The 26,226-nt window shown below is 41.2% G+C and overlaps 1 protein-coding gene, 1 long non-coding RNA gene and 1 other non-coding gene across 3 annotated transcripts in view; all 3 read right to left on the bottom strand.

The window, feature by feature from the left end:
• Positions 1-17,473, bottom strand: part of Acyp2 (acylphosphatase 2) — a 123,870-nt gene extending 106,397 nt beyond the window's left edge. Inside the window, exons 1-3 of the mRNA XM_070025619.1 lie at positions 17,145-17,473; positions 8,572-8,588; positions 6,734-6,843 (exon numbers count right to left, since the gene is read on the bottom strand). Of these exons, the coding sequence (XP_069881720.1) occupies positions 6,734-6,843; positions 8,572-8,588; positions 17,145-17,277 (260 nt within the window). The 5' untranslated portion in view covers positions 17,278-17,473. The remainder of the gene's footprint in view (positions 1-6,733; positions 6,844-8,571; positions 8,589-17,144) is intronic.
• A 945-nt stretch (positions 17,474-18,418) lies between these two features.
• Positions 18,419-26,226, bottom strand: part of LOC138829283 (uncharacterized) — a 100,198-nt gene continuing 92,390 nt past the window's right edge. Inside the window, exon 3 of the long non-coding RNA XR_011372525.1 lies at positions 18,419-18,602. This is a non-coding gene — a long non-coding RNA (uncharacterized lncRNA). The remainder of the gene's footprint in view (positions 18,603-26,226) is intronic.
• LOC138829352 (small nucleolar RNA SNORA43) lies at positions 19,231-19,368 on the bottom strand. The gene has a single exon (XR_011372557.1). It is a non-coding gene; the product is annotated as a small nucleolar RNA SNORA43 (small nucleolar RNA).

Raw genomic sequence — 26,226 nt, 5'->3', positions numbered from 1 at the left:
ATTCTAGAGGATAACAAATGACTTATTTTTTGAGGTCTTTCCTACTTCAACTATATCATTCATGTCTCTAGTTTCCCACTAATTCATAGCAACTAAGTTACACTAAATAGTTTCCAAAATTACAGCTCCTCTGTGAAATTCTGTTCCTGGACAATGTCCAAGTCTTCTAATTTTTCCAGAGACCATTCAATGGAACCCTTCTCCATAACCCTTTCTATTTGTGTTGAAAGTACCTTGATGAATAAGGTATAAAAATGTTAGCAAAGTACTTTGAGATTCTCAGATGGAAAAAAAAAAAAAACAGGGGAAAACTAACAGCTCTGGTTACATACAAATACATTCCACTGATGGTCTGCAAAGAAAGTTATTTTTAAAAATATTAAATATCTGAATCTAATAGCACCTAATTGTTAACAAAATTCTATTGCTTCATTCCGATCTATGACTGTAACAGCAAAACAATACCATTTCATAGTTAAATGTTTCATATTTTATACAAGCGCCAACTCTGCTAGTGAATTCTAATTCTAACTCTTAAGCCAAGAATTCCTTTTAAGTATATACATATTGTCAGTTCCACAAAACCACAGAATCTTAGCTGGAAAATACACAGAGATCACCCAATCTAAGATATTAGATCTTTTATAGTCTTCACTTGTAAGATATCTACAAAGAAGTCAGCAAACTGTTTCATGCCTATACTGGGGAGTGAACTTAGGGCTTTGTGTTCTCCAGCCCTGGCTCTACTACCACTTGAACCACTCTTTTTTTTTTTTTTTTGGTCACGGGGCCTGACCTCTGGGCCTGGGTGCCACATAAACAAAAAGAAAAAAGCCGGATGTAGCCCAGTGGCTCAAGTGGTAGAGCACTAGCCTTGAGCTGAAGAGCAGAGGGATAGCGCCCAGGCCCAAAGTTCAGGCCCCATGACTGGACCCAAAAAAAAGAATGTCTCAAATTTGTCTCTCAAATTTGTCTCTCTTGCCTGGCTTGGAACCAGATCTTCAGATTTTAGCCTCCTGAGTAGTAGGATTATAGGTATGAGCCACTGGGGCCTGGCTTCAGCAAACTTTTTAACATTTTAGACTACATGGCCAGACTCCTGTTGCAAAAACTCAACTTTGCCCAACAACCATAAAAAAAATAATAAATAAATGGGTGTGGCTGTGCTCCAGTAAAACTTCCAAAACAAGCAGTAAGCCAGATCTTGCCCACAGGATGTAAATTATCAATCTCTGATCTAATCTACTCCTAGTTAAAGATTAGATAGATTAGACAATAATAATTAGATAATTATTAGATAATAATCATAATTAGATATATACACTAATGACTTTATAGGAAAAAAATTTTTTGCCATTGTGATCTGAAATGAGAAAATTCACTCACTGCTACAATCAAAATTATTTCCTTCTGGAACAACAGAAAACATCTATTCTTTTTCATGCATTCGCCCTTGAAATACGTGATGTAAACTAGAATGATTCGTGTAAGCATTTCTCTCCAGCTAAATATCCCCCAGACTTGCAAGCATTCCTTGTATTATGAAATAGTTTTCCTGACCAAGAACAATTTGATCAATTTGACAATCCTTTAACATACAGAGGACAGATACAAGACACATGGTTTATTTAAAAATAAGTAGCAAAAGCCAGGCGCCAGTGGCTCATTCCTGTAATCCCAACTACTCAGGAGGCTGAGATCCAAAGATCACAGTTCAAAACCAGCCTGGGCAGGAAAGTCCCTGAGATTCATACTGCCAATAAACTACCAGAAAACCAGAAGTGGTGCTGTGGCTCAAGTGGTAAAGCACTTGCCTTAAGCTGAAGAGCTGAGAGACAGCTTCCAGGTCCAGAGTTCAAGCCCCACAACCAACAAAAAATAAATAAATAAGTAGCAAAGCCTGGCACCAGAGGTTCATGCCTGTAATTCTAGCTACTCAGGAGGCTGAGACCTGAAGATCACGGTTCAAAGCCAGCCAGGGCAGAAAGGTCTGTGAGACTCTTGTCTCCAATCACAGAAAGCTAGAAGTGGCACTGTGGTTCAAGTGGAAGAATGCTAGCCTTGAACAAAAGGAGCTCAGGGACAGTGCCCAGGTCCAGAAGTCAAGTTCCAGACACAACCAAAAAAAAAAAAAAAAAAAAAGTACAATGGAGATGTAATTTTAATTTTAAAATTTGGCTCCCTGTGTACAAATATATTATTTATTTCACAAAACTACTATTTAGTCTTTAATAAAAATATATTTTGTAAGAATTCTGTCAAAGACCTATGCCTACTGTCATCAATTAGTACATTAATTTTAAGTGATTACTAAGAAATAGAAATCTATTTTTATTTTAGCCCCAATCTATTTTAATAAAATAGATTCAGAAATGGTTCCTAGACATCAAAAAGGCTGCCAGATTCACATGTACAATTAGAATTAGAAGAGTGCAACTTGCAAAAGAAAGCCATCAGTCATTCTTTGTGAGAAAATAAAACACATATACATCTGCAGTGTGTCTTTCCATACTGCTGGCTTGTTAGCAAGGGCAGAGCAGGGCTACTACAAATACAGCCAGGCTAGCTCTTATGTTAAGTTTGGTATCTATTGCATTCTGTATTTCCACAGTTTGGGAATAAATCAGATTCCTGCCTTTAAGGCAATTTAACTCTAATGTCCGCATCTCTTTACCACAGCACATTTAATTTTTTTTAGTAACTAGAAGAAAATAAGGCACTCTCCAGTGTCATCTTCGTGCATACTTATCCCCCTGGATAATCCGATTTATACATATGACTTCAAACACCATTCACATACTAGTGACAATCATACTTATTTCTCTATCCCAGTCCTGCAAGGACAATCTATAGTTAGGAGCCTAGTAGCATTCACAGTTGGCCTGGACAACCACCACTCACTATGTAGGAAGTGGAGTACCAGGGGTCATACAACAGTACTGAATGTTTATTGACTATATATGCCAGGTACCGTGCTAAATGCTTTGTGTGAATTCTTCTCACTTAACTTTCACAATGCAATTATTTAATAATAATGTATCACTATTCATAATTATAACATATGTATAATATTAATGCAAAATGTTAATAAAAGCAAAAAGGAGTTAAGAATATGTAGAAACCTCTCTTCTATACAATTTTTCTCTGGATACACTGTTACTAAAAATAAAGCATATTTTAAAAGAGTAGAGAAGTGTGTGTGTGTGTGTGTGTGTGAGAGAGAGAGAGAGAGAGAGAGAGAGAGAGAGAGAGAGAGTGTTCCTAGGGCTTGAATTCAAAGCCTTGTGCTTTCTAAACAGATGTTTTTCTAGTTAAGCCATGCCTTCAGCCTTTTTTCATTTATATTTTCAAGTTAAACTCTCCTATTTCTTCAGCCCACCTATTTATATTATTTACTATTTACATACTTCCTGATGTAGCATGTATGCCAAATATATACCACTATGCCCATTTTTTTTTTTTTGGTTGAGATGAGGTCTCATGAACTTTTGGCTGGAGCTGGCCTCTAACTTTGATCCTCCCAATCTCTGTCTCACAAGAGGCTGGAGTTACTATATCCAGCTAAGGAAGTTCCTTAAAACAAAAATATAACAGAATTCCAACTAAGGAGATAAGAGTATCATAAACTTTAGAGAAAACAAGACCTAAGAAAGCAGATAAAGGAATGGGAAAAAATAAACTATAAAACTTGTGTGATTAAATCCATATGGAATATTGGTGTGGTATAGGTAAATAGATCAATGGAGAACAGAATCCAAAATAAAATGTAGTTTATCTGATACTGTAACATTTAACAAAATGCATTTCAAGTTGATTAGGGGAAGAGTGAAAATTTAGTAATTGATGCCTTGCTACCCCAACTTGCTACCCATAAGGTAGAAACAATCCCCTTATCCTTACATTATGAATTGGAAACAAATTCCAGATGGAATCAATGCTTAAACATAATTAACAAAGCATCAGAAGCTAGAAGAAAACCTAGAAGATACAATCTGTTTCTCAACCAGAAGAAAATAGCCATCTTTGAGTTCATAAAAGTTAAAAGCAATTTATGCTACAAAAACTATCATAAACAAAACTAATAACCAACACTAGATTTGGTGAAATTTGTGCAAAATATGTAACAGTGAGTTAATCCATCATTACCAGGATGCAAAGAGCTCTAAAATACTTGCAAGAGGCAAGGGGGGAAGCAGGGAAAGACTTGAAAATGGAGTTCATGAAGGGAAACAAGAGGGTTTTTTTTTTCTTTGTTTCTTTTTTCGTTTTCTTTTTATCCTGTTTGTTCATTTATGTTTTTGGAAGTGTAAGGAGAGACAGAGAATTGGAGTGTCAAAGGATAAACAAATGCAGCAATGGTACTCACTAGACACAACGCTGAAAATGAACTAGCGGGTGGGGATGGGAGGAAAAAACTGGGAGAGAGCAAGGGAAAGGTGATATTGTCCAAAAAGAAGTTAACTCTTTACCTGACCTATATAAATAACAATTTAAAATTTTTTAAAAAAGAAAATGGAGTTCATGAGAACAAATATACCAGCCACTAGCCACAGCCCTAAAAATGCTCAAATTCAGAAATATTTGGAGAAACACAAATTACACTAAAATAATCATCACTTGATGGCTAACCAAATAAGATTTACAGAATAGTAATACCAATTGATAACAGAATGAAGAAATACACATTTACAGCTATTTTGAAAGCAGTTTGATGAGTATGTTTACATTAGGAATACAGAGATAATTCAACCAACAGGTCAACACTCCTAGGATTGTAACTCATTAATATAAAATCATTGGTATCATTATTATATAGAGTTGGGATAAAGGGACAGAGGGAGAGAAGGAAGGAAGAATGGAAGGGAAGGGAGAAAGTTTCTTGCAAGGGAAATAAATAATGGCATACCTATAGTTTACAATATTAAGCAGTCATTAACAAGAATGAATTCAAGCTACACATCTGGCACAAAGGGATTTTCCTAGATGTGTCTTCAAGTGATGAAAGTGAGATGTCGAGAAGGGTAAACACTATGACTTCATTTTCAAAAACACGTATTGATCAAAAGATATAAATGTATGTGCCCAAATGTCTCTATGTGTCTGCTGTGCATATGTGAAACAGAGATAGAAAGAATGTAACCTCAGACATCCACCCAGAAGACCAAACCAGTTTTTATCATTTGTAAAGTGGGAGGATAAAGTACGTTAAGGGCTAATAATGTACACTTTAAAATAAATACTGGGAAGATGAAACAAAGGCAATTTATGAACAAGAAAATGAATTAGGTATTACTTAGTACCTATCTCACAGGACCTGTTGTAAAGATTAATCAAGATAATTCATATAATGTACCTACCATATTGCCCAACATACTGTAAGTACTCAATAAATGTAAACTATTTTTTATTAAAAAAAAAGCAGTGGAAATTATGAAGCTGAAAATGAAATGTACACAGAGCAAGGTTTCCCTATGACTAATCTGCTCTCCCTTGGATTCCAAGGACCTATGTTATCATAACCATACAGCTCATTAACATATTTTCTTCCCTTCCTTCCTTCCTTCCTTCCTTCCTTCCTTCCTTCCTTCCTTCCTTCCTTCCTTCCTTCCTTCCTTCCTTCCTTCCTTCCTTCCTTCCTTTCTGCCAGTCCTTGGGCTTGAATTCAGAGCTTCAGGACTGTCCCCAAGCTTCTTTTGCTCAAGGCTAGCACTCTACCACTTGTGCCACAGCACCACTTCCAGCTTTTTCTGTTTATGTGGTACTGAGGAATCAAACCCAGGGCTTGAAGCATGCTAGGCAAGTACTCTACCACAAAGCAACCTTCCCAGTCCCATTAACACATCTTCATCAAAAGTAAAAAATAAAGTATCGATTAGACAAATAAGGGGCTTACACAATAAAAAAGCTACTTTAAGACCTTGAAAAACCATCATTAAGGGCCTATGCTTTTTTTTTTTTTTGGTTGGTTGGTTAGTTGTGGGGCTTGAACTTAGAGCCTGGGTGCTGTCCTTGAGCCTCTTTGTGCTCAGGCAGCTTTCTATCACTTGAACCTCAGTACCACTTCCAGTTTTCTACAGGGTTAATTGGAGATAAATGACTCACAGACTTTTCTGCCCATGCTGGCTTCAAACCACAAACCTCAGATCTCAGCCTCCTGAGTAGCTAGGATTACAGGCACGAGTTACCAGCACCCAGCTGATCCTATGTTTTTCTATTCCAACATTTCAAAGGAAGAATCTGTGGACCCTGGTCATGGGTACATGTTGGAGGAATCTAGGGAGGATGACTTCATAGACTATGGAATGATATGACAGCTTTTTTTTTTTTTTTTTGGCCAGCCCTAGGGCTTGAACTCATGGCCCGGGCACTGTCTCTGAGCTTCTTTTGCTCAAGGCTAGTTAGTAATCTACCACTTGAGCCACAGTACCACTTGCAGCTTTTTCTGTTTATGTGGTACTGAGGAATCCAACCTGAAGCTCTATGCATGCTAGGTAAGCACTCTGCCACTGAGACACATTCCCAGTCCATGACAGCTTTTCTTAAAGCCTGCCCAACTGGGAAGTCTACTCCTCAACAAGGAAATGCCACCCTAACTCTGTGAATTTCTTGCTAACCTACCTAGAGACTGTGGGTTTAATTATAATCTATAAACTAAATCTTGCCCTGTTTTTATTACTCAATGAAATATTAAAATAGCTAGGAAAGATTCACCCACATTAGCCTTACTACTCACATGGAATTGACCTTCTCTTCAGGCCCTTGCACTTGGCCAGTCACAGTGCCTTTGCTGGTGTTCTTCACCCAACCAACCACTCCTACTTTCTTGGCTTCACCTTCTGTGTACTGGTTCAGGAGCAAACAAGGGACATGAATCCATCGTCAAAAGTCAGAACTCATAACTTACTCAGTTCTATTATTAAGAAATGCTAAACTGATGATCATTTTTTTCTCAAATACAGTCTATGCCAACAATTGCTATAACAATCATTCTTTATAGGAACCTTCATTTAAATGGCATATTTTGTGAAATTGTACTTTCAGTAAAGACAAGCATAATATTAGAAAGTAAATCAACTAAAACTGGGTATTACTTCATAGATACTTATACTTTCTATGATGTATTTTGGAATTCATAAAATTCAGCTGGATTTCTCTCACACTGGCTAACTGTGAATTGAATTGTTAATCTGGATTACAAAATAAAAGTAATCCAAGATTCTCAATCACTGACAAAAAAATTCTAGTATGATCAGCATAAAGCATACACAGGTTAAAACAGAAGCAAAAATATCTTGAGACTTCCAACCAAGTTAAGAGGAAATAATTTTAGTGAGAAAATTAAACTAACAAGAATACTAGTCCAGACATGCTGGTTGTCAAAGTTATTGCATGATTAAAAGATTCTGTTGTGTTTTCAATTGGTTCTGGACTTGCCACAAACTCATGTAATTATCTCTGGCCAAATTAATCTAACCTATTATTCTTAAGATATGTTTTATTGGTGTTTTTCTTTTCAAAATTCCTTTTCACAGTTTCAGATTCAGTTATGCTTCTGGAAAATGAAAATGAAACATGTTGAGATTACATTATTTTAATCATGTCACACTAAAAAGCTCTTCCGCCAGAGTGCTTCAGAAGGACACTCTTCTGTTTGGAGGTCAATATGGCCAAGATCTCCATCAAGATTTAACTGGGTAAAGCCACACTAACAAAAATGATTGCAGCTAAGACAGAGGAAGAGTTGGTTTGAAAGCAATCAAAATACAAATGAAATTGGAAGCAATCTGAACTGTGGAAGATAGAGCCATCTCACAATACAGAGACTCCATTGGTGGGAACACACTGGAACTTTCAGAGGTTGGAAGTAAAATGACTCTTAGCTCAGATAGTCACTGAGAACACAGTCAAAACTTTTAGAAAACAATTTCAATTTTAAGTAAAAATTTAGAAAGAGACACAGAATTTTAACTATAGAAATTCTGGGAACCCTTCCATATATAATATTTGCCTTTTTCTATCAGAACATCTGGGAAGTCTCATACTTAATATTCATTATACCTCTGAAAATGTTTCTCTTGAATCACCAAGAGAGAATACTTTTAAAATTCACAGGAAACATTAACTAAAAGCTGGGGAACCTGCAATGTTTTTAATAGAGTAGGGTTTTTATGTTATTGTTTTTTGTTTTTTTTTTTGCGGGGAGAGGATTGTGTGTGCCAATCATGGGGACTTGAACTCTGGGACTGGGAGCTATCTCTGAGTTTTTTTGCTCAAGGCTAGCACTTTTCCACTTGAATTACAGATTCACTTCTGGCTTTTTGGTGCTCAATTAAAGATATGAATTTCATAGAGTTTCCTAACTATGATCACAGATGTGAGCCACAAGCACCTAGCTATTATAGACCAGTGTTTTAACTTTTAATAGAAAACACAATCAGTAAATTCAAGGAAAATCCATGCATTTCATTTGCTGTCAAAGACAAACTAGACTAACATTATGTAGAAAATTTCTATATCTGCAATTAAAAATAACTGAAAAATGGCAAAAATAAACAGATTGTATTGACTTACCATTCTGAAGCAAACACCTGCATAAAAGAAAGACAAGGAATAATGTCAGCTTTTGTACCTTTACCTTTCAAATTTCACTACGACTTACTAAAAAAGTAGTTCGCTTCTGCTCAAGCTGTTTATATAATTATAAGTAATAACATCCTTACATCTATGTGTCCACAGTCTTTCAACCAACCTATTGCAAGCACTTCCTCAACAGATCTCCGTGCTTCCAGGGAGGCCTCCTGCAAGGCACTCTTCAGAGATCAACCACTTTAGTTTTCTTAAGTAAAATATATCACTTTCTCCCCCAGCTTCAAACACTTTAGTGACTGCCCATGATACTCAAAACAAAATAAATTCTGGTTTCCAAGTTCTCCCTGCTCCTGACCAATGCTTCTCCCTCATCTCTTAGCACTTGGTCTTCACTCACTCCTTTGGGCCTCTTTGGGCCCCTTAAACATGCCGGAGAGAGTACCTGTTCATGGTCTTTCATCAACTATTTGTTCTGCAGAAATGCTCCTCTCCTCATCTTTTCAGGTCTAGCCTTTTCTTATGATTATCATCTCTGTACAAATGTCACCACCTTAGCAAACATCCCTTATTTACCCAAAACAACAACACCCCCAATGTTTCCTACACATGTGTAGTACTGATTACTATATGCAATTATTATATACTTATTTGTGTTTTATAATTTTTGTTTTTGTTTTGGTACTGGTACTAGAGCTTAAACTCAGGGCCTGGGTATCGTCCCTTAGCTTTATCTACTTATGACTGGTGCTCTACCACTTGAACCGACATTTCCAGCTTTCTGCTAGTTAGCTGGAGATAAAGAGTCTCATATACTTTACTGCCCAGGCTGGCTTCAAACTGCAATCCTCAGATCTCAGACTCCTGAGTAGCTAAGATTCAATCATGAGCCACTGGCACCAAGCTTATTTTCTTGTTTTATTCCCTGTAAACTATGAATTCTATGACAGCAGGATTTTTTTTCTGTCTTGTTCAACCAACATCTTGATCAGAGCTGGTCACATAGTTGTTGAATAAATGAATGAAGGAAAAACTATCTGATGAATATTTATTAAAAATACATAACTGTTCATAATATTACTAATATACATATCACCATATTGATTAGAATTTAAGTTTATGTGATGAATTGAAGTGGTGATAACTCAATTTACAAGATTCAAAAGAATCTCAAGACAGCCAGGCACTGCTGGCTCACAACTGTAATCCTAGCTATTCAGGAGGCTGAGATCTGGGGATCACCATTTGACCATTTGAGCCAGCCCAGGCAGGAAATTCCCAAGACTCTTATCTCCAATAAACTACAAAAAGAGCTAAAAGGAGAGCTGTGGCTCAAGTGGTAGAATGCTAGCCTTGAGCAAAAGAAGCTCAGGGACAGCACCCAGGCCCTAAATTCAAGACCCAAGACAGGCAAAAAAAAAAAAAAAAATCTCAAGAATTATATGTTGATTTGGGCCAAGCTTTAGCTAAGAAATATTATATAGGAACTGGTAATATAATGTACATGTATGTATATGCCTACATATAAGCATATCATATTGATATATATGATGAATATAACTATAAAAGAGTTACTAATGTGTAAGCTGACACCAATCATGTTCATAACATTAGGTGTATATATACAGTACACATACAAATCATAAAGACGTAACAATCACAATTACTAAAAACAGAAATACTTCAATGCTAGTCTCATATGACTCTCTAGGAACAGGAATAGTAAACTGAAACAGGATATGGTGGTTATCATTTATATCATCAGTCTTCCTGTATTAATTTGATTTAAATTTCCAAAGTTTTAAATGTAAAAGTATTTGTACTTATGATTAATAAGACTACATACACATATTGGCAGCACTGGGGGTTTGAACTCAGCACCTTGTACTTGCTAGGCTGGTGTTCTACTACTTGAGCCATTCTGCCATCCCTTTTGTGTAGGTTATTTTTAGGGTCTTACTTCATGACTGAACTGGCCTGGACTATGATGCTTGTATGGGTCACTGGGACAGCAAACACAAGACACTGCACCTAGCTACTAGTTGATTCTTTTTTTTTGGGGGGGGGGGGGTCCGGTTGTGGGGCCTGAACTCTGGGCCTAGGCGCTGTCCCTCAGCTCTTCAGCTCAAGGCTAGTGCTCTACCACTTGAGCCACAGCGCCACTTCCGGGTTTTTTCTTTTTGCTTATGTGGTGCTGAGGAATCAAACCCAGGACCTCAGGCATGCAAGGCAAGCACTGTACCACTGAGCCACCTTCCCAGCCCCCTAGCTACTAGATGAGACAAGTCCCACAAACAAACTTTTTACCCCAGATTTTTACCTCCCAAATAGCTAGGCTTGAGCCATTGTACCCAGCCCTTCTTTTAAGAACTTAAAAAAGTATCACTGCAGAATTCATTGAAAATTAAGAGGCTAATTTAGGTTAATTTTAGGCTAAGCTCATACTGACAAAATAGATAAGTATTATTCATGACTTTAGACAGTGACAAGTGGAATAAAAAGACAAATACATCTTGTGTGAAAAAGCCCAATACATATTAATTGAAATTTAAGTTGTAGTAGCTATAGATCTGATATTTGGAGATTGTAACTATGTAGATCAGTCTTTCTGTAGTGTGACTTTTTGGAGTCACTATTTGAGAAAGGATACTAAACATAACCATTATATTTACAAATTTATTCACTAAAAAATACCTATGACTAGGCCAGGCAGCAGTGGTTCATACTACTCAGGAGGCTGAGGATTAAAGTTCAAAGCCAACCCAGGGAGAAAAGCCCCCGTCAGACTCTTTTAACTCCAACTAACTATTAAAAAAAAAAAAAAAAAAAAAAAGGAAGTGGCACTGTGGCTCAAAGTGGTAGAGTGCTAGCCTTGAGCAAAAGAGCTCAGGCCCCAAGTTCAAGTCCCACAACTGTCACATGCATGCACATGCACGCACACGCGTGCGCGCGCACACACACACACACACACACACACACACACACACACACACACACACACACACACACACACACACACACACACACACACACACACACACACACACACACACACACACACACACACACACACCCCTATGGCAGATACTGCTGGTTGCATATATAAAGTTCATTCTCTTCTTCTATCTTACAGAACTCTGATTTCATTTGGTGGCAACCAATGTGACCTCCTGTGTTTCTCAGGGGGTTTTTCTGTAGGGTGGTCAAGTCATTGGTTGAGGCTTTCGGGAAAGCTCTTCCAAAGGGACTCACTCATCCAAGGTTATTGCACCAGAATCCTTTCTCTTCTTGACTTTATATGAATCTAATGACTGGAGTTGTAACAGCCACTTTGAACCCCTGAGGAAAAGACCAACAAAATCTGAGGCTTTGGGCCTGACCTCATAAGTTGGTAGGTTGTTTCGTTTTTTGCTAGGGTTTGAACACAGGGTCTGTTTGCAAGACAGGTACTCTACTAGTTAAGCCACACTGTCCAATCTTCCTGCTTTGACCATTTTTAGATACATTCTCACTTTTTCCCCATGTTGGCCTGGAACACAATCTTCCTACCATAGCTGAGGTGACAATAAAAGCCCAGCTTTCATTGGATGAGATGGGGGTTTCAGGAACTTTTTGCCTGGACTTGAATCATGTTCCTCCAGATCTCAGCCTCCTTTCTTTTCTTTTTTCTTTTTTTTTTTTTTTTTTTTGTGCCAGTCCTGGTGCTTGAACTCAGGGCCTGGGCTCTGACCCGAAACTTTTGTGCTCTACCACGTGAACCACAGCTCCATTTCTGGCTTTTTCTGATTAGCTTATTGGAGATAAGAGTCTCACAAACTTTCCTTCCCAGGATGGCTTCTATCTCAGCCTCTTGATTAGGTAGACATAAACCACTAGTCTTGTTTGTTTTCCTCAGTCCTGAGGCTTGAACTCAGGGCCTGGGCACTGTTCCTGAGCTTCTTTTTCTCAAGTCTAGCACTCTACCAATTGAACCACAGCACCACTTCTGGCTTTTTGTTTGTTTATGCAGTACTGAGAAATCAAACCAGGATTTCATGCATGCTAGGCAAGCACTCTACCATTAAGTCACATTCCCAGCCCTTTTTTTGGTTTTGTTTTGCTTTGTTTTGGTCAGTCATGGGGCTTGAACTCTGGGCCTGGACGCTGTCCCTCAGCTCTTCAGCTCACTCTACCAACTGAGCCATAGCACCCACTTCCGGCTTTTTTTTTTTAATGTGGTTATATGGTGCTGAGGAATTGAACCCAGGGCCTCATACATGAGAGGCAAGCACTCTACCACTGAGCCACCTTCCTAGCCCTTTTTCTTTTTTTTAAGGTCAGAGACCATAACTCAAACTCAGTACCTGGCTCAGTGGTTGGCAATCTACCTACTGAGCCACATTTCCACCCCTCACCTCAGCCTCCTTAGTAGCTAAGATTACAAGAATTCCTGGCTACCATCTACCCTGCCCTGACTCCTCCACATGGACACAGTGACTTAAAAATCTAATAGGAGGGGGCTGGGAAGGTGGCTCAGTGGTAGAGCGCTTGCCTTGCATGCCTGAGGCCCTGGGTTCGATTCCTCAGCACCACATAAGCAAAAAGAAAAAAGCTGGAAGTGGCGCTGTGGCTGAAGTGGCAGAGCGCTAGCCTTGAGTTGAAGAGCTGAGGGACAGTGCCCAGGCCCAGAGTTCAGGCCCCACGACCGGACCCAAAAAAAAAAAAAAAAAAATCTAATAGGAGAAGCATGTGTAGGCCAGATGCTTCCTCTCTTTCCCTCTGCTGGGAGCAAGGTACCACCAGGAATTAGACCTTTGTGGGGATGTTTAATTCTACAATACAGATCTTTAAAAGTCACATTCCCCAAACTCCACTCTCCTGTTTTCCTTCTCAATAACTCAAATTGAGCCCCTCAAATACTCTCTATCTTAAATCCTTAAAAGAAATGTGTGTCAAGGAGTCTCAAGACCTCCAGCTAGTTAATTCTGAGAAGCCCTATGCCATCTGGAAAGCAAGTATTCCAAGTTCCATCACCCACTCGACATATTCCAAGTTCTTTTTGATAAACTTGTGCAGTTTATCAGTGTTGACTGGAGCACAGCACTCAGGTCAGGGCCTCTGTTGGAGAAGATGCTTTGTATGGGCTTTTAGGGCTCTGCACTGCTTTCTGCCTGGCTTGCTAAAGAGAACAGAGGCTGATGTGACACATTGCTCTGGAAACTGGAGCAGACATCAGCCTTTCAGTCTTGGACAACACAGCCAAAATTCAGTCAGCTGCAACTATTCCTTACTCTGTGGAAAGATGGATCAGTAGGAAACCTGAGGTGAATATTTGCAAAGCAAATGTACTTTAAATCTACAAAGAAACCTTGATATTTCCAGAAACCATATGAATTTTTAAATGTCAGCATGGAAAATCGAATTTTCATATTCTGATAAACCCCTTCATCTGGGACCTGACTGCATATGTAAATTTTGAGTGCAGAAGGTAATCTAGCCACTAGTTTAAAAAGCATTCCTTAATGATTTTTTAATGTCTTTCACTGTTAGAAAAGCTTTGCTTATAAGGAATAAAATTCTGCCTCACTCATTATTTCCCCGTGACCCAAGATCTGGTCCCAGGAGCCATACACATGGCATCATTCAAATAGTTAAAACAGCCCTGTATCACTATTCCTTCTTAAGAGCTATCTCCAGGCAATTCAGTGTAATTTAAGATCTACTGAAAGTCTCACCAGAGGCACAGCCCTGAAGAGAACAAGACACCAGCCTGACCTTTAAAATATTATATCTATCATTTAGTGAGAGACACAGTCCTGTGTATATTACAGGTATTTAAATAACTAATGCAGTGGAAAGCAGAATGGATAGATGGAAACCAAAACCAGAAGTCTAATGGAGCCCCGCACTGGTGGCTCATGCCTATATTCTTAGCCACTGAGAGAGGCTGAGATCTGAGTCTCTTATTTCAAGTTCACCAGCAAAAAGCTGGAACTGAGCAAAGGAATGGGTGATTTTGTCCACAACAAAATGTACCTGAGCTGGATGTTGGTGGCTCATGCCTGTAATCCTAGCTACTCAGATCTATGAGATCTATGGATCATGGTTCAAAGCCAGCCTGGGTTGGGAAGTCCATGAGACTCTTATTTCCAATGAACTGGAAGTGGTGCTGTGGCTGAAAGTGGTGGAGCGCTGGCCTTGAGCAAAAAGAACTCAAGGACAGCACCCAGACCTTAAGTCCAAATGACCAGAAAAAGAGATATAGTTCTCTATTTTATGAACATACATGTCCATGCATATATTCATGTATCATGCAGATTGCAGAAAATTCTAACAGGGTAAGCAATAAATTCTCAAGCACATCAATAGGATAAAATTCTCTGAGGATATATAGAACATCAGATTCAAGAATGATGTAAATTTTTCCAGTTAGAAACCTTTATTTTAAATGAATGAGTGAATATTAATGACCACAGTATTTACTTCCATTGTATAAATTTCAAGGAGTGATTTAATGTTTCAATTTATAACTACCACTACCACCTTTTAAACTAAATATCTAATGAAATGTAAATTAGGTAGCACTTCTTTTAAGAATTGAGATGTCTCTGTAACCTTGAAAAAGACAACTGTCAGTATTATTTCAATGTCCTAAAAATTTCAAGTCAAGCCCAAGTAGTTTCAATGGCAAGTAACTGGACAAGTAGTTTAAACACCTGTTATTTTCCTCTCCATTTTTTAAAAATTCGTTTAACTGTAAAAATTATTTTGGGGCTGGCAATGTGGGTCAAGTGGTAGAGTAGAGTGCTAGCCTGGAGCTAAAGAAACTCAGAAACAGTGCCCAGGCCCTGCGTTCAAGCCCCAGGACTGGCAAAATAACTAAATTAATAATCTTTAAACAGTTATACAAAAGGGTTTCAATTTCACATGTCAATTTAGGAATACAATGCACGTTTGTTTTTTTCCTTTTTTTTTTTTTTTTTGCCAGTCATGGGGCTTGAACTCAGGGCCTGGGCGCTGTCCCTGAGCCTCTCTGTGCCTAAGGCTAGCGCTCCATCACTTGAGCCACAGTGCCACTTCCAGCTTTTTCTGTGTATGTGGTGCTGAGCAGTCCCAGGGCTGCATGCATGCTAGACAAGCGCTCTACACTGAGCTACCTTCCCAGCCCCATACAACGCACCTAGATTCAAGTCAGATCACCCCTCTCTCCCAAGCCCCCCACCGCCTCACTGGGTCCCTTTTCTCATAAGCACATGGCACGTTGTGACTCTGCTCGCCCACTCTTCCCCTCTCCACTCATCCGCCCGCACCGCCGCTCCCCCAGCACATTGCAGGTTGTGACTCTGCTCTCCCACTCTTCCTCCTTCCACTCATCTGCCCGCACCGCCCCCCCCATTGCACGTTGTGACTCTGCTCGCCCACTCTTCCTCTCTCCACGCACCGCCCGCACCGCCTCCCCCCCACACACTGCACGTAGTGACTCTGCTGGCCCACTCTTCCCCTCTCCACTCATCCACCCGCACCGCCCCCGCACACTGCACGTAGTGACTCTGCTCGCCCATTCTGCCTCTTTCATCCACCCGCACCGCCCGCACCGCTCCCCCCCCCCCGCACACTGCACGAGTGACTCTGCTCGCCCACTCTTCCTCTTTCATCTGCCCGCACCGCCCGCACCGCTCCCCCCCCCCGCACAGTGCACGTAGTGACTCTGCTCTCCCACTCTGCCTCTTTCATCCCCCCGCACATTGCACGTAGTGACTCTGCTCTCCCACTCTTCCTCTCTCCACTCATCCGCCCGCACCGCTCCCCCCCCCCCGCACACTGCACGTAGTGACTCTGCTCTCCCACTCTGCCTCTTTCATCCCCCCGCACATTGCACGTAGTGACTCTGCTCTCCCACTCTTCCTCTCTCCACTCATCCGCCCGCACCGCTCCCCCCCCGCACAGTGCACGTAGTGACTCTGCTCTCCCACTCTTCCTCTCTCCACTCATCCGCCCGCACCGCTCCCCCCCCCCGCACAGTGCACGTTGTGACTCTGCTCTCCCACTCTGCCTCTTTCATCCCCCCGCACATTGCACGTAGTGACTCTGCTCTCCCACTCTTCCTCTCTCCACTCATCTGCCCGCACCGCTCCCCCCCCCCGCACAGTGTACGTTGTGACTCTGCTCGCCCACTCTGCCTCTTTCATCTGCCCGCACCCTCCGCACCGCCGCCCCACGTGTCCGCTTCTTAGTACTCATTTTGTTCAAAGTAACTTGATTGTTGGGTTTTCCTACTCTTTGTAACCTTTCCCTTTGAACCGCAAGGCCACGGCTCCCAGCAGCCCTCCGCCCCAGGCCCTCCTCTCCCCTCCCCGCTTTCCACCACCCGTGGGCCCAGCTCCTCCTCTCCCCGGCCGAGCCCAGCTTCCGCGCATGCGCACTTCGCCTCCTTTCCCACCCGTGCTTGCTGTGTCATGGCTGAGCGGAAGTCCCGCCCTAGAGGAAGAGGCCTTCACAAGATGGGAGGTTCTCCTCCTAACTTTCTGCACTCCCTCCCCGGGCCCTATGTGGGTCTCCCACTGCAAGGCGGCTCCTACCCTGCACTCGGCCGAACACCTCGTAGTCCACGGACTTGAGTGGCTGTGCGGTGGACATGGCGGCGCGCCCTCTCCCGAGGAGCCGGAGCGGGATGCGGGGCGCGGCGAGTGCGGCCACCGGGAGGAGGCACATGGGGGCGCCGGACGCACCCGCGCCTGGCACCGGCCCGGGACGCGAGCGTGGCGGGGTCACGCGTCAGAGGCCGCAAATGAGACGGCGGGGAAGGGGACGGGGACGGAGGTGGGGGCGTCGTGCGCCCCGCGCTCCGCGCCCCGCCCGCCCGCCCCCTGCATTGAAGAGGGGCTGAACCACACCTAGACAGGCGGCCCGCGGTCGCCGCGCGCTTGGACCCTGGGTACACCTGGAGGCGAGAGCCAGGCAAGGCCATCCCCACCCCGCCTCCCTGGAGGAGACAGCTGCCGGGGATCCAGGATAACGACCTGGATCTGACCGCACTTCAGCCTCTCCTCCAGGCCCAGCGCTGCTGCTGGGCAGACGCAAGCCCGCCAGCTTGGAGGCTGTTTGGTCAGTGAATTGAATAGGAAACACGCCCAGGCACCTGCCCGGTCTATCAGATGATGTTGAGGCATTTCCTAGGACGGGGTCTGCAAGCTTTTCAGCAATTCTATGTCACAAAGGCCTGTTATCTCTATAGTAAAGAGATGGTGGTATTTTCCGGAACAAGAAAAACTTTTCAAGAATATGAATTCAGTAAGAAAGGAAATGTACTCATTACCTGACTCATGTAATTGTAATCCCTCTGGATATCACCTTGATAATAAGTTAATTTTTAAAAAATCTTGATTTCTCTCATGTTGATGGGAACAAAAATAAAACATTGTAGTCTTGTCTGCTGATTGGAAATACTTGTGTATATGAGATTAGATAGATAGATAGATAGATAGATAGATAGATAGATAGATAGATAGAGATAATTGCTTGACAACATCTCAGTTGCCTAGGACAGTGAAAACACTTGAGGGAATTTTATTTCGTGGTGAGCTATTATAAAGTCTTACTTTATTAACCCATCATTCCAAAGGATATGGAGACAGCTTTTGATAATCTGCTACCCTCTGCAGTTCAAGTCCCTTGAATGCATGAGAATTTGCATTTCTAAACTTATTTGTTCTCCTCAATACCTTTATATATTTTTTAACCTGGCCACGTGGTCAAAATAATCCACTAAAACCTGATTATCAATACTGTGTATCAGGTCTATCAGGGAACACCAAAAACCCATCTTATAAATTAATAGAATATGTTTAAATACCTTCTTGAGGTAAAATACATTCTGGGCGTTACTCTGGGTAGTTTTTTTTCCTTTTTTTTCTTTCTTTTTTTTTTCTTTGTTGGTCAGTCGTGGGTCTTGAACTCTGGGCCTGGGCACTGTCCCTCAGCTGTTCAGCTCAAGGCTAGCGCTCCACCACTTTAGCCACAGCGCCACTTCTGGTTTCCTGGTGGTTAATTGGAGATAAGAGTCACAGACTTTCTTGCCTGGGCTGGCTTTGAACCTCGATCCTCAGGTCTCAGCCTCCTGAGTAGCTAGGATTACAGGTGTGAGCCATGGGCACCCTGCTACTCTGGGTAATTTTATATAATAAAGTCTTGGTGTATTGCAGAGACTTCACAGTTCATCTCTTCCTCTCATTTCCTTTACAGTTAACTTATGTAGACTATGGATTAGCAGGGGTTCTTTTCTGCTAATATTGGGGCTTGCTTGAACTCAGGGCCTGGGCACTGTCCTTTAGTTTTTTTCCACTCAAGCCTAGCACTCTACCATTTGAACCAAATTCCGATTTCCAACTTTTTGGTGGTTAATTAGAGGTAAGTCTCATGGTCTTTCCTATCAAGGCTGGTTCGATGCTGGCTTTTAATCCTCAGATCTCAGCCTCCTGAGTAGCTAGGATTGTTTGTGAGACAAGGTCTTCCTATGTAGACCAAGGCTGTCCTCAAATTTGTGATCCTTCTGCCTTAGCCTCCGAAGTGCTGGAATTGCAGGCATACTTTACCACACCCAGCTCAACATAGATTTTTGTTTTGTTTGGTTTTGGTTTTTTTGTGTGTGTGGTTTTTTTGTGTGTGAAATGTTAGGCTATAAACCATTCTTAGTGCTCACTGGCTTCTGAACACTGAGCGTAGAAATAGCCACTTGCTCTTTGCCCCGACATCACAGGTGCAGCATGGCAGCTGTGCCTGTGGTGCTGGTGCGTGTGGGACAGCATCAACATAGATTTTAAATAATGCTTTTAAAATATCTTGAAGAGTCTTTCCATCACATTTAGAATTAGTCCTAAGTCTTCATTCTCCACTAACCTTCTTGTTACCTGCTTTCCCAGATCTTATAGGTGGCCTAACCTCAAGGCATTGCACAGAACGCTTAAAAAAAAAAAAAAAAAAAAAAAAGACAAATTCTACTCTTGATCTGCAATAGCCCCTGCAGCAGCAAACTCTGGCTTGCCAGATTTCATCATTATTATTAGTATGTTCTTCCCTCTGCTTCTGTGTCTTCCAAATTGCTGTTGAGAGGGTTGACATTTTCCTTTTCCTAATCTATCCTTGATTTTGCTTCACATTTACACAAGATTACCCCTGCCAATTATCACATAGCTTTAACTTGAGAAGTGCTATAGCAACAACTGACATTTGCTTAGCTACAAAGTTTACTTTGTCTGCCAACAGCCAACCATTAGCAAATAGAAATTTTTAGGTACCATTTCAGCATGGACTGCCAATAAGTTGTGATTCTAAGACTTTAGAATTTTTAAGCAAATATTTCCAAAATTTAAACTAACTTTGGGCATTTAACTGTTGACTTTAGAAGTTCTAAGCACTAACAATTTTAGAAAACTCTAGAGAAATTTTTGAAAAAAATCCATTATACTAGCACAATTATTATCTTTTGTGTATTTCCTTTCCCCTCTCCATACATGCATATATATGCAGTATGAATTCAGCAATAACAGAAATATAAAACATGTCAAGCGGTGGCTCATACCTGTAATCCTAGCTACTCAAGAGGCTGAGATCTGAGGATCGCTGTTCAAAGGCAGCTGAGGCAGGAAAATGCATGAGACCATTATCTCCAAATAACCACCAAAAAGCCAGAAGTAGAGCTTTACTTCATGTGGTAAGCACCAGCCTTGACTGAAAAAGCTAAAAGACAGTGTATAAGCCCTGACTTCAACCTCCAGTACTAACATACACACACACACACACACACACACACACACACACACACACACACACACACACACATTTAAATACTTATGCTATAAGTTCTAGTTTATTATTTATATTCATGTTGCAGCCTTTCCAATAAATATTTTAATAATTATCACAATGGATATTACATTTATCAAGATCCATTATACTCATAATCTGGCTTGTGGAATTGAAATTTTACTTAAAATAAGTAAAAGCCAGGTGCAAGTGGCTCATGCCTGTAATCCTAGCTACTCAGGAGGCTGAGATCTGAGGATCAAGGTTCAAAGTCAGCCTAGGCAGGAAAGTCTGTGAGAGTCTTATCTCCAAATAACCACCAGAAAACCAGAAGTGGCACTGTGGGTCAAAGTGGTAGAGTGTAAAAGAGCTCAGAGACAGTGCCCAGGCCCCAAGTTCAAGCCCTATTTAAATCCTTTTTATATTCAAACTACTCATTTTTTTCATTACCATAAAAATATTGTGAAGGAAATATTCATGCATGTTACTTCTTTCCATATTTTTACATTAAAAGTTAAAATACTTACAAATTAAAGGAATTAGATCAAGGAGTCTGAGAATATACTGTTCATGATACATACTGACAAATGTTTCAAAGAACCTTACCAACTTAAATATAATATCACCAACACTGAACATGATTAATAGATATTTTATGCTAGCAAATGTATCCAAGCTCTTCACATATACATAATTAAATTGAAATGTTTGAGGGGAGAGAGAGAGAGTGTGCACTGGACCTGGGGCTTGAACTCAGGGTCTGGGCATTGTCCCTGCACTTCTGTGCTCTAGCATATGTGGCTCTAATCACATAACAAGAACTTGCCTCAAAAACAATTGATAAGTAAATATATACTAGCACCTGGCTGGTTTGTTGTTTTGGGTGGTGTGTAAATGTATATAAATGTATTGACTGAAACAAAGTAGGTTCAAAGGAGAACTCAAATACTGTAATTTCTTAGAAAGGCAGAATCAAAGTTCAGCAAAATAAAACACCAGAAAAGAGCTATTCGAAAGGGGTGGGGTGGGGTTTAGGGGAAGGGGTGAATTAATGAAGAGAAGAGGAGGAAAATGCAGACTAGAATCCAGTGTATTTCCTACAAAATTAAGAAGAATGAGGGAAAGGGTGGGTAGGGGAAGAATAGGTGACTGGTCAAGATATACTGTCTTTAAACTGCTTTGTTAAATGGCAGCTCCTTTGTACAACTACCTAAAGATTAAAAAAAAAAAAAAAGTCTCACAGTCTTTCCTGGCCTGACTGGCTTCAAATTTTGATCATCAGATCTCAGACTTCTTGAGTAGCTAGGATTACAGGTGTGAGCACCAGAGCCTGAAAAAAGTGTGCCTTTTATAACCTGAACAACTTAGGAATAACTAAGCTCTATTATGACTGGTTGAAATTAAAACCTTGCTAGGTTATTCGCTTCCTTGAATCCTTTAAAACAATTCATGATAGAGGATCATGTTTAATAAAATGTGTAGCAGAGGAACGTCCTTCCTGTATAATATTGGTGTGAAAGGTGGCCAGGCACTAAAACCTGTGAAACCAAAGTAGACAACACTGTCCCTGTGTCCAAAAGACATTTGAATTGCGGAGGCACCACCTACAAATCTCTAATTTATCATCACTACAAACAGTTGAGAGTGATTCCTAGAATGATATATTTGACATTTGATTTTAAGATTTAATTAACTTCCCTGGATGCTGGTAACTCAGACTTGTAATCTTAGCTACTCAGGAAGGCTAACCCCTTGAGAGATTTTTATCGTCGACTAACCAGCAAAAATAACCCAGGATTGGAGCAGTGGCTTAAGTGGTAGAGCACTTGAACAAAAAGCCAAGCAAGAATGTGAGAGGCCCTGAATTCAAGCCCAGTACTAGAGAAAAAAATGATTTTGATTTCAAGAACAATTCAAGGGCTGGGAAGGTGGTTTGTGGTAGAGTGCTTACCTTGCATGCATGAAGCCCTAGGTTCAATTCCTCAGTACCATATAAGCAGAAAAAGCCAGAAGTGGCACTGTGGCTCAAGTGGTAGAATGCTAGGCTTGAGCAAAAGAAGCTCAGGAAGCCAGGCACCTGTAATACACATCTGTAATCCTAGCTACTTAGAAGGCTGAGATCTGAGGATCGTGGTTCAAAGCCAGCCCAGGCAGGAACATCCATGAGACTCTTATCCCAATAAAACCACTAGAAAATCGGAAGTGGTGCTGTGGCTCAAGCAGTAGAGCGCTCACCTTGAGCTGAAGAGCGCAGGGACAGCACCCAGGCCCAGAGTTCAAGCCCCACAACTGACAGAAAAAAGAAAGAAAGAAAGAAAGAAAACTAAAAAAAGAGAGAGAGAGAGAGAGAGAAGCTCAGGGACAGTACCCAGGCCCTGAGTTCAAGCCCCAAGACTGGGGAAAAAATCATTTCATCCCTCAACATATATCTATCCCTAAAGTACTTTTGTCATCATATTAAAAGAGCAGGACCCAGCAGGATCCAAATCATGAACTTCCACAAGGGAAAAGGCCTAAACAAGCCAATCAATAATTCTTCTCAGGGCAGGAATATTTTATAGGTAAAGACATGGTTAGATAATTATTCCTAAATTGAACTAAAAATCATTAGACTCCACACTGTCAGCTGAGTAAGTAACTGGCTTCCCAGAAGACATCTTATTACAGTTTATCAGAAAATTACTTGAACATTGTATCAGGAAAACATATTTCTTCCCAGAAGGTGAAATCTGTCCCAGGTTTTGACCAATTTAACTTTAAAAAATCACAGAAGGACATGTAATCTTAAAGCTGTTTCCTTTTCTTAGAGTTCTACTCTGATTTAGACTAAGATGGGGAAAGGCCAGTTTCATGCTTCCCCTTGCCTTCATCTCCCCCTCCCTAGCTGAGCATTGGAGGAACTAGTACCATCTGGGCTCTCTATGGAATGCTTTCTGAAAGGACACAGGGCTTTGCTGCTGTAGCAGTTCCTGACTGCTCTTCCTTGATAGGCAATGTCTGTGCTCCATGCCAGTGTCGGTAGTAAATGTGATCCCCCAAATTGTTACTACTGAGAGACTATCTCTAAGCAAAAAGGCTCTCTGGCACTAGCCTTGAGCACAAAAGCTCTGGGACAGCACTGAGTACCAGAGTTCAGGCCCCACAACCAGAAAATAAATAAATAAATAGTGCTTTCTGGGTGTGTCCACTTTAAACCGGGCATGTCACCAAATTTTCCTGCCATCTAACTATGGAGACTCTTGTCTCAGTCCTGCCATTGTTAGAAGGCACAGGCTCACTGATTCTCTTCACTCTGCTTTGCAAGGTTCATTCCAGCCATAGTCCTTCCTCATTATTTCACTCAGGTATGGCACAGGTACCAGCCCTTTCTAGCTCTACGGACTAAATACGGAAGTTTCAAAGAGGGTGTGCGCGCATGCTCCTGTGCACACGCACGTGCGTGCGCACACGCGCACGCGCGCACACACACACACACACACACACGACACCAATACTGGGGCTTGAACTCAAGGCCTCCTGATTTCACTTGGATAAAGGCGTGGATAGAATATACATTTTGTAAATTAGTTACATCCCTGTTTATTATATTATTTACTTGATTTTCAGCTACGTTAATATATTTGTATTTGGGGTAGGGTGGGGTGGCACTAGGGTCCTTAATTCAGGGATTCTTGATTGCTAGACAGGCTATCATTTCAGCCACTCCACCAGCCCCTTCTGTGTTGGTCTTTTTCAAGATAGTGTCTTGCAGAGTTGGTGGGGGGAGGTGAGGGTGGGGATAACAAGTTCGACAAGAAATGTACTCACTAGCTTACTAATGTAACTGTAACCCCTCTGTACATCACCTTGACAATAAAATGAAACTTTAAAAAATGAGAGTACCTTGCTTTTTATGCCTGGGCATGCCTGGATTTTGATCCTCCTATTTGTTCTGCCCTGTGTCACTAGGAATGACAGGTGCTGTGCCAAGCCATCTATCAAGATAGAGTCTCACAAATGTTTTTGTCTGGGCTGGCCTTGAACAACAATCTTCCCAATCACCATCTTCTTTTTTTGGGGGGGGGGGTAGTTGGTTGAACTCAGGGCCTACGTGCTGTCCCTGAGCTTTTTCCCCTCAAGGTTAGTGCTTTGCCACGTTGAGCCACAGTGCCACTTCCAGTTTCCTGGTGGTTAATTGGCACTTTCCTGCCCAGGCTGGCTTTGAACCACAATCCTCTGATCTCAGCCTCCTTGGTACAATTACAGGCATAAGCCATCGGCTCCTGGCTGATTTTTTTTGTGTGTGTGGGTTATGGGGCCTGAACTCTGGGCCTGGGTGCTGTCCTTCCACTCTCCAGCTCAAGGTTAGCACTCTACCACTTGAGCCACAGTGCCACTTCGGCTTTTTCTGCTTATGTGGTGCTAAGGAATCAAACCCAGGGCCTCATGCGTATGAGGCAAACACTCTACCACTGAGCCACCTTCCCAGACCTGATATATGTATATTTTATTTTATTTTTTTTGGTCTGGTCGTGGGCCTGATCTCTGGGCCTGGGCGCTGTCCCTCAGATCTTCAGCTCAAGGCTAGCACTCTACCACTTGAGCCACAGCACCACTTCCGGCTTTTTTTTCTGCTTATGTGGTGCTGAGGAATCTAACCCAGGGCCTCAAGCATGCAAGGCAAGCACTCTACCACTGAGCTACCTTCCCAGCCTGATTTTTTTTTTAACTAATGAAATTATAACATTAAAAAGACTAACTGGTGGCACAGGTCAGGCGCCTGCCTAGAAAGCCGAAGAACCTGAGTTCAAACCTCAGTGACACACACACACATACACACACACAAACTTTTCAGTACTGTTTAGTTACACTAACCATAATTTCTGGTCTGTTGCTGCCATCTACCAACCATTGAAGGCAAGGCATGCAAACAGCACTGTTCTCATGTTTTTAGGGCTGTTAGTCACTACCGACATTGTGTGTCAGTTTGGTGTCCCACTTCCAAAATACATTACATGACAAACCCTTAAATGACAATCAGTTAAGTAATTTTAGGACCCTTAAATGACAGTTAAATTATTTTAGGGCTCATCACTCAATAGGAAAATATGAAAGAATCTTGACCCTAAATTACAACTAGATATGGATGTTATAGAAAAAGCAAAACAATAACATTAATTTATTGAATTAAAGTTGGTTAAATTCTATTACGTGGCATAATGTTTAAATATACTCATCTACTACAACCCTTAAAATTAGCTTTTCAGAGACCATGTGTTTCAAAGATATAAATAAATTTGGTTTTACTTTAACACACAATTTTTTCGCAATGTAGAACAGTTTCATATAGAATTATTTACTTTCTACTACCTTTTATAAAATCTTTAAAAGACTAGTGATAAGCTTAAGCACTGGTGACTCATGCCTATAAACTTGGCTACTTAAGAGGCTGAAAAAGGAAGATCACAATTTGAGCCCAATACAGGCAGAAAAGTTTATGAGACTCCTTTGTTAACCCATATGCAGTGGCATATGCCTGTCATCCTAAGCTAGATAAGAGGCTAAGATTGCGAGAGTCAAGTTCCAGGCCAACCTGGACAGAAAAGCCCAAGGTACTCCATTCCCATGGAGGGAAGCTGGATGCAATGTTGTGCCTGGGATCCCAGCAACAACAAGAAGCCTAAAAATAGGCAGATTGTGGTTCAGGTGTGTGCCCAGGCAGGAAAAAGGTCTTGTCCTAAAAATAATCAGGGAAAAACAGAGATAAAGGTATAGTTCAGAGGTATCATGCAAGCCTGGGAAGAGTGAGACCCAGAGTCCAAATCACCAAAAACAAAAAGAGTTAATAATGAAGACTGGGGTTTTGGCCCAAGTGTCCCA

This window comes from Dipodomys merriami, unplaced genomic scaffold (genome assembly GCF_024711535.1).
Source record: "Dipodomys merriami isolate MVZ:Mamm:240054 unplaced genomic scaffold, mDipMer1.0.p SCAF_17, whole genome shotgun sequence".
NCBI classification, from domain to species: Eukaryota; Metazoa; Chordata; class Mammalia; order Rodentia; family Heteromyidae; genus Dipodomys; species Dipodomys merriami.
The sequence above is the reverse complement of the archived record's forward strand: the minus strand, read 5'-3'. Positions and strand labels throughout refer to the sequence as shown.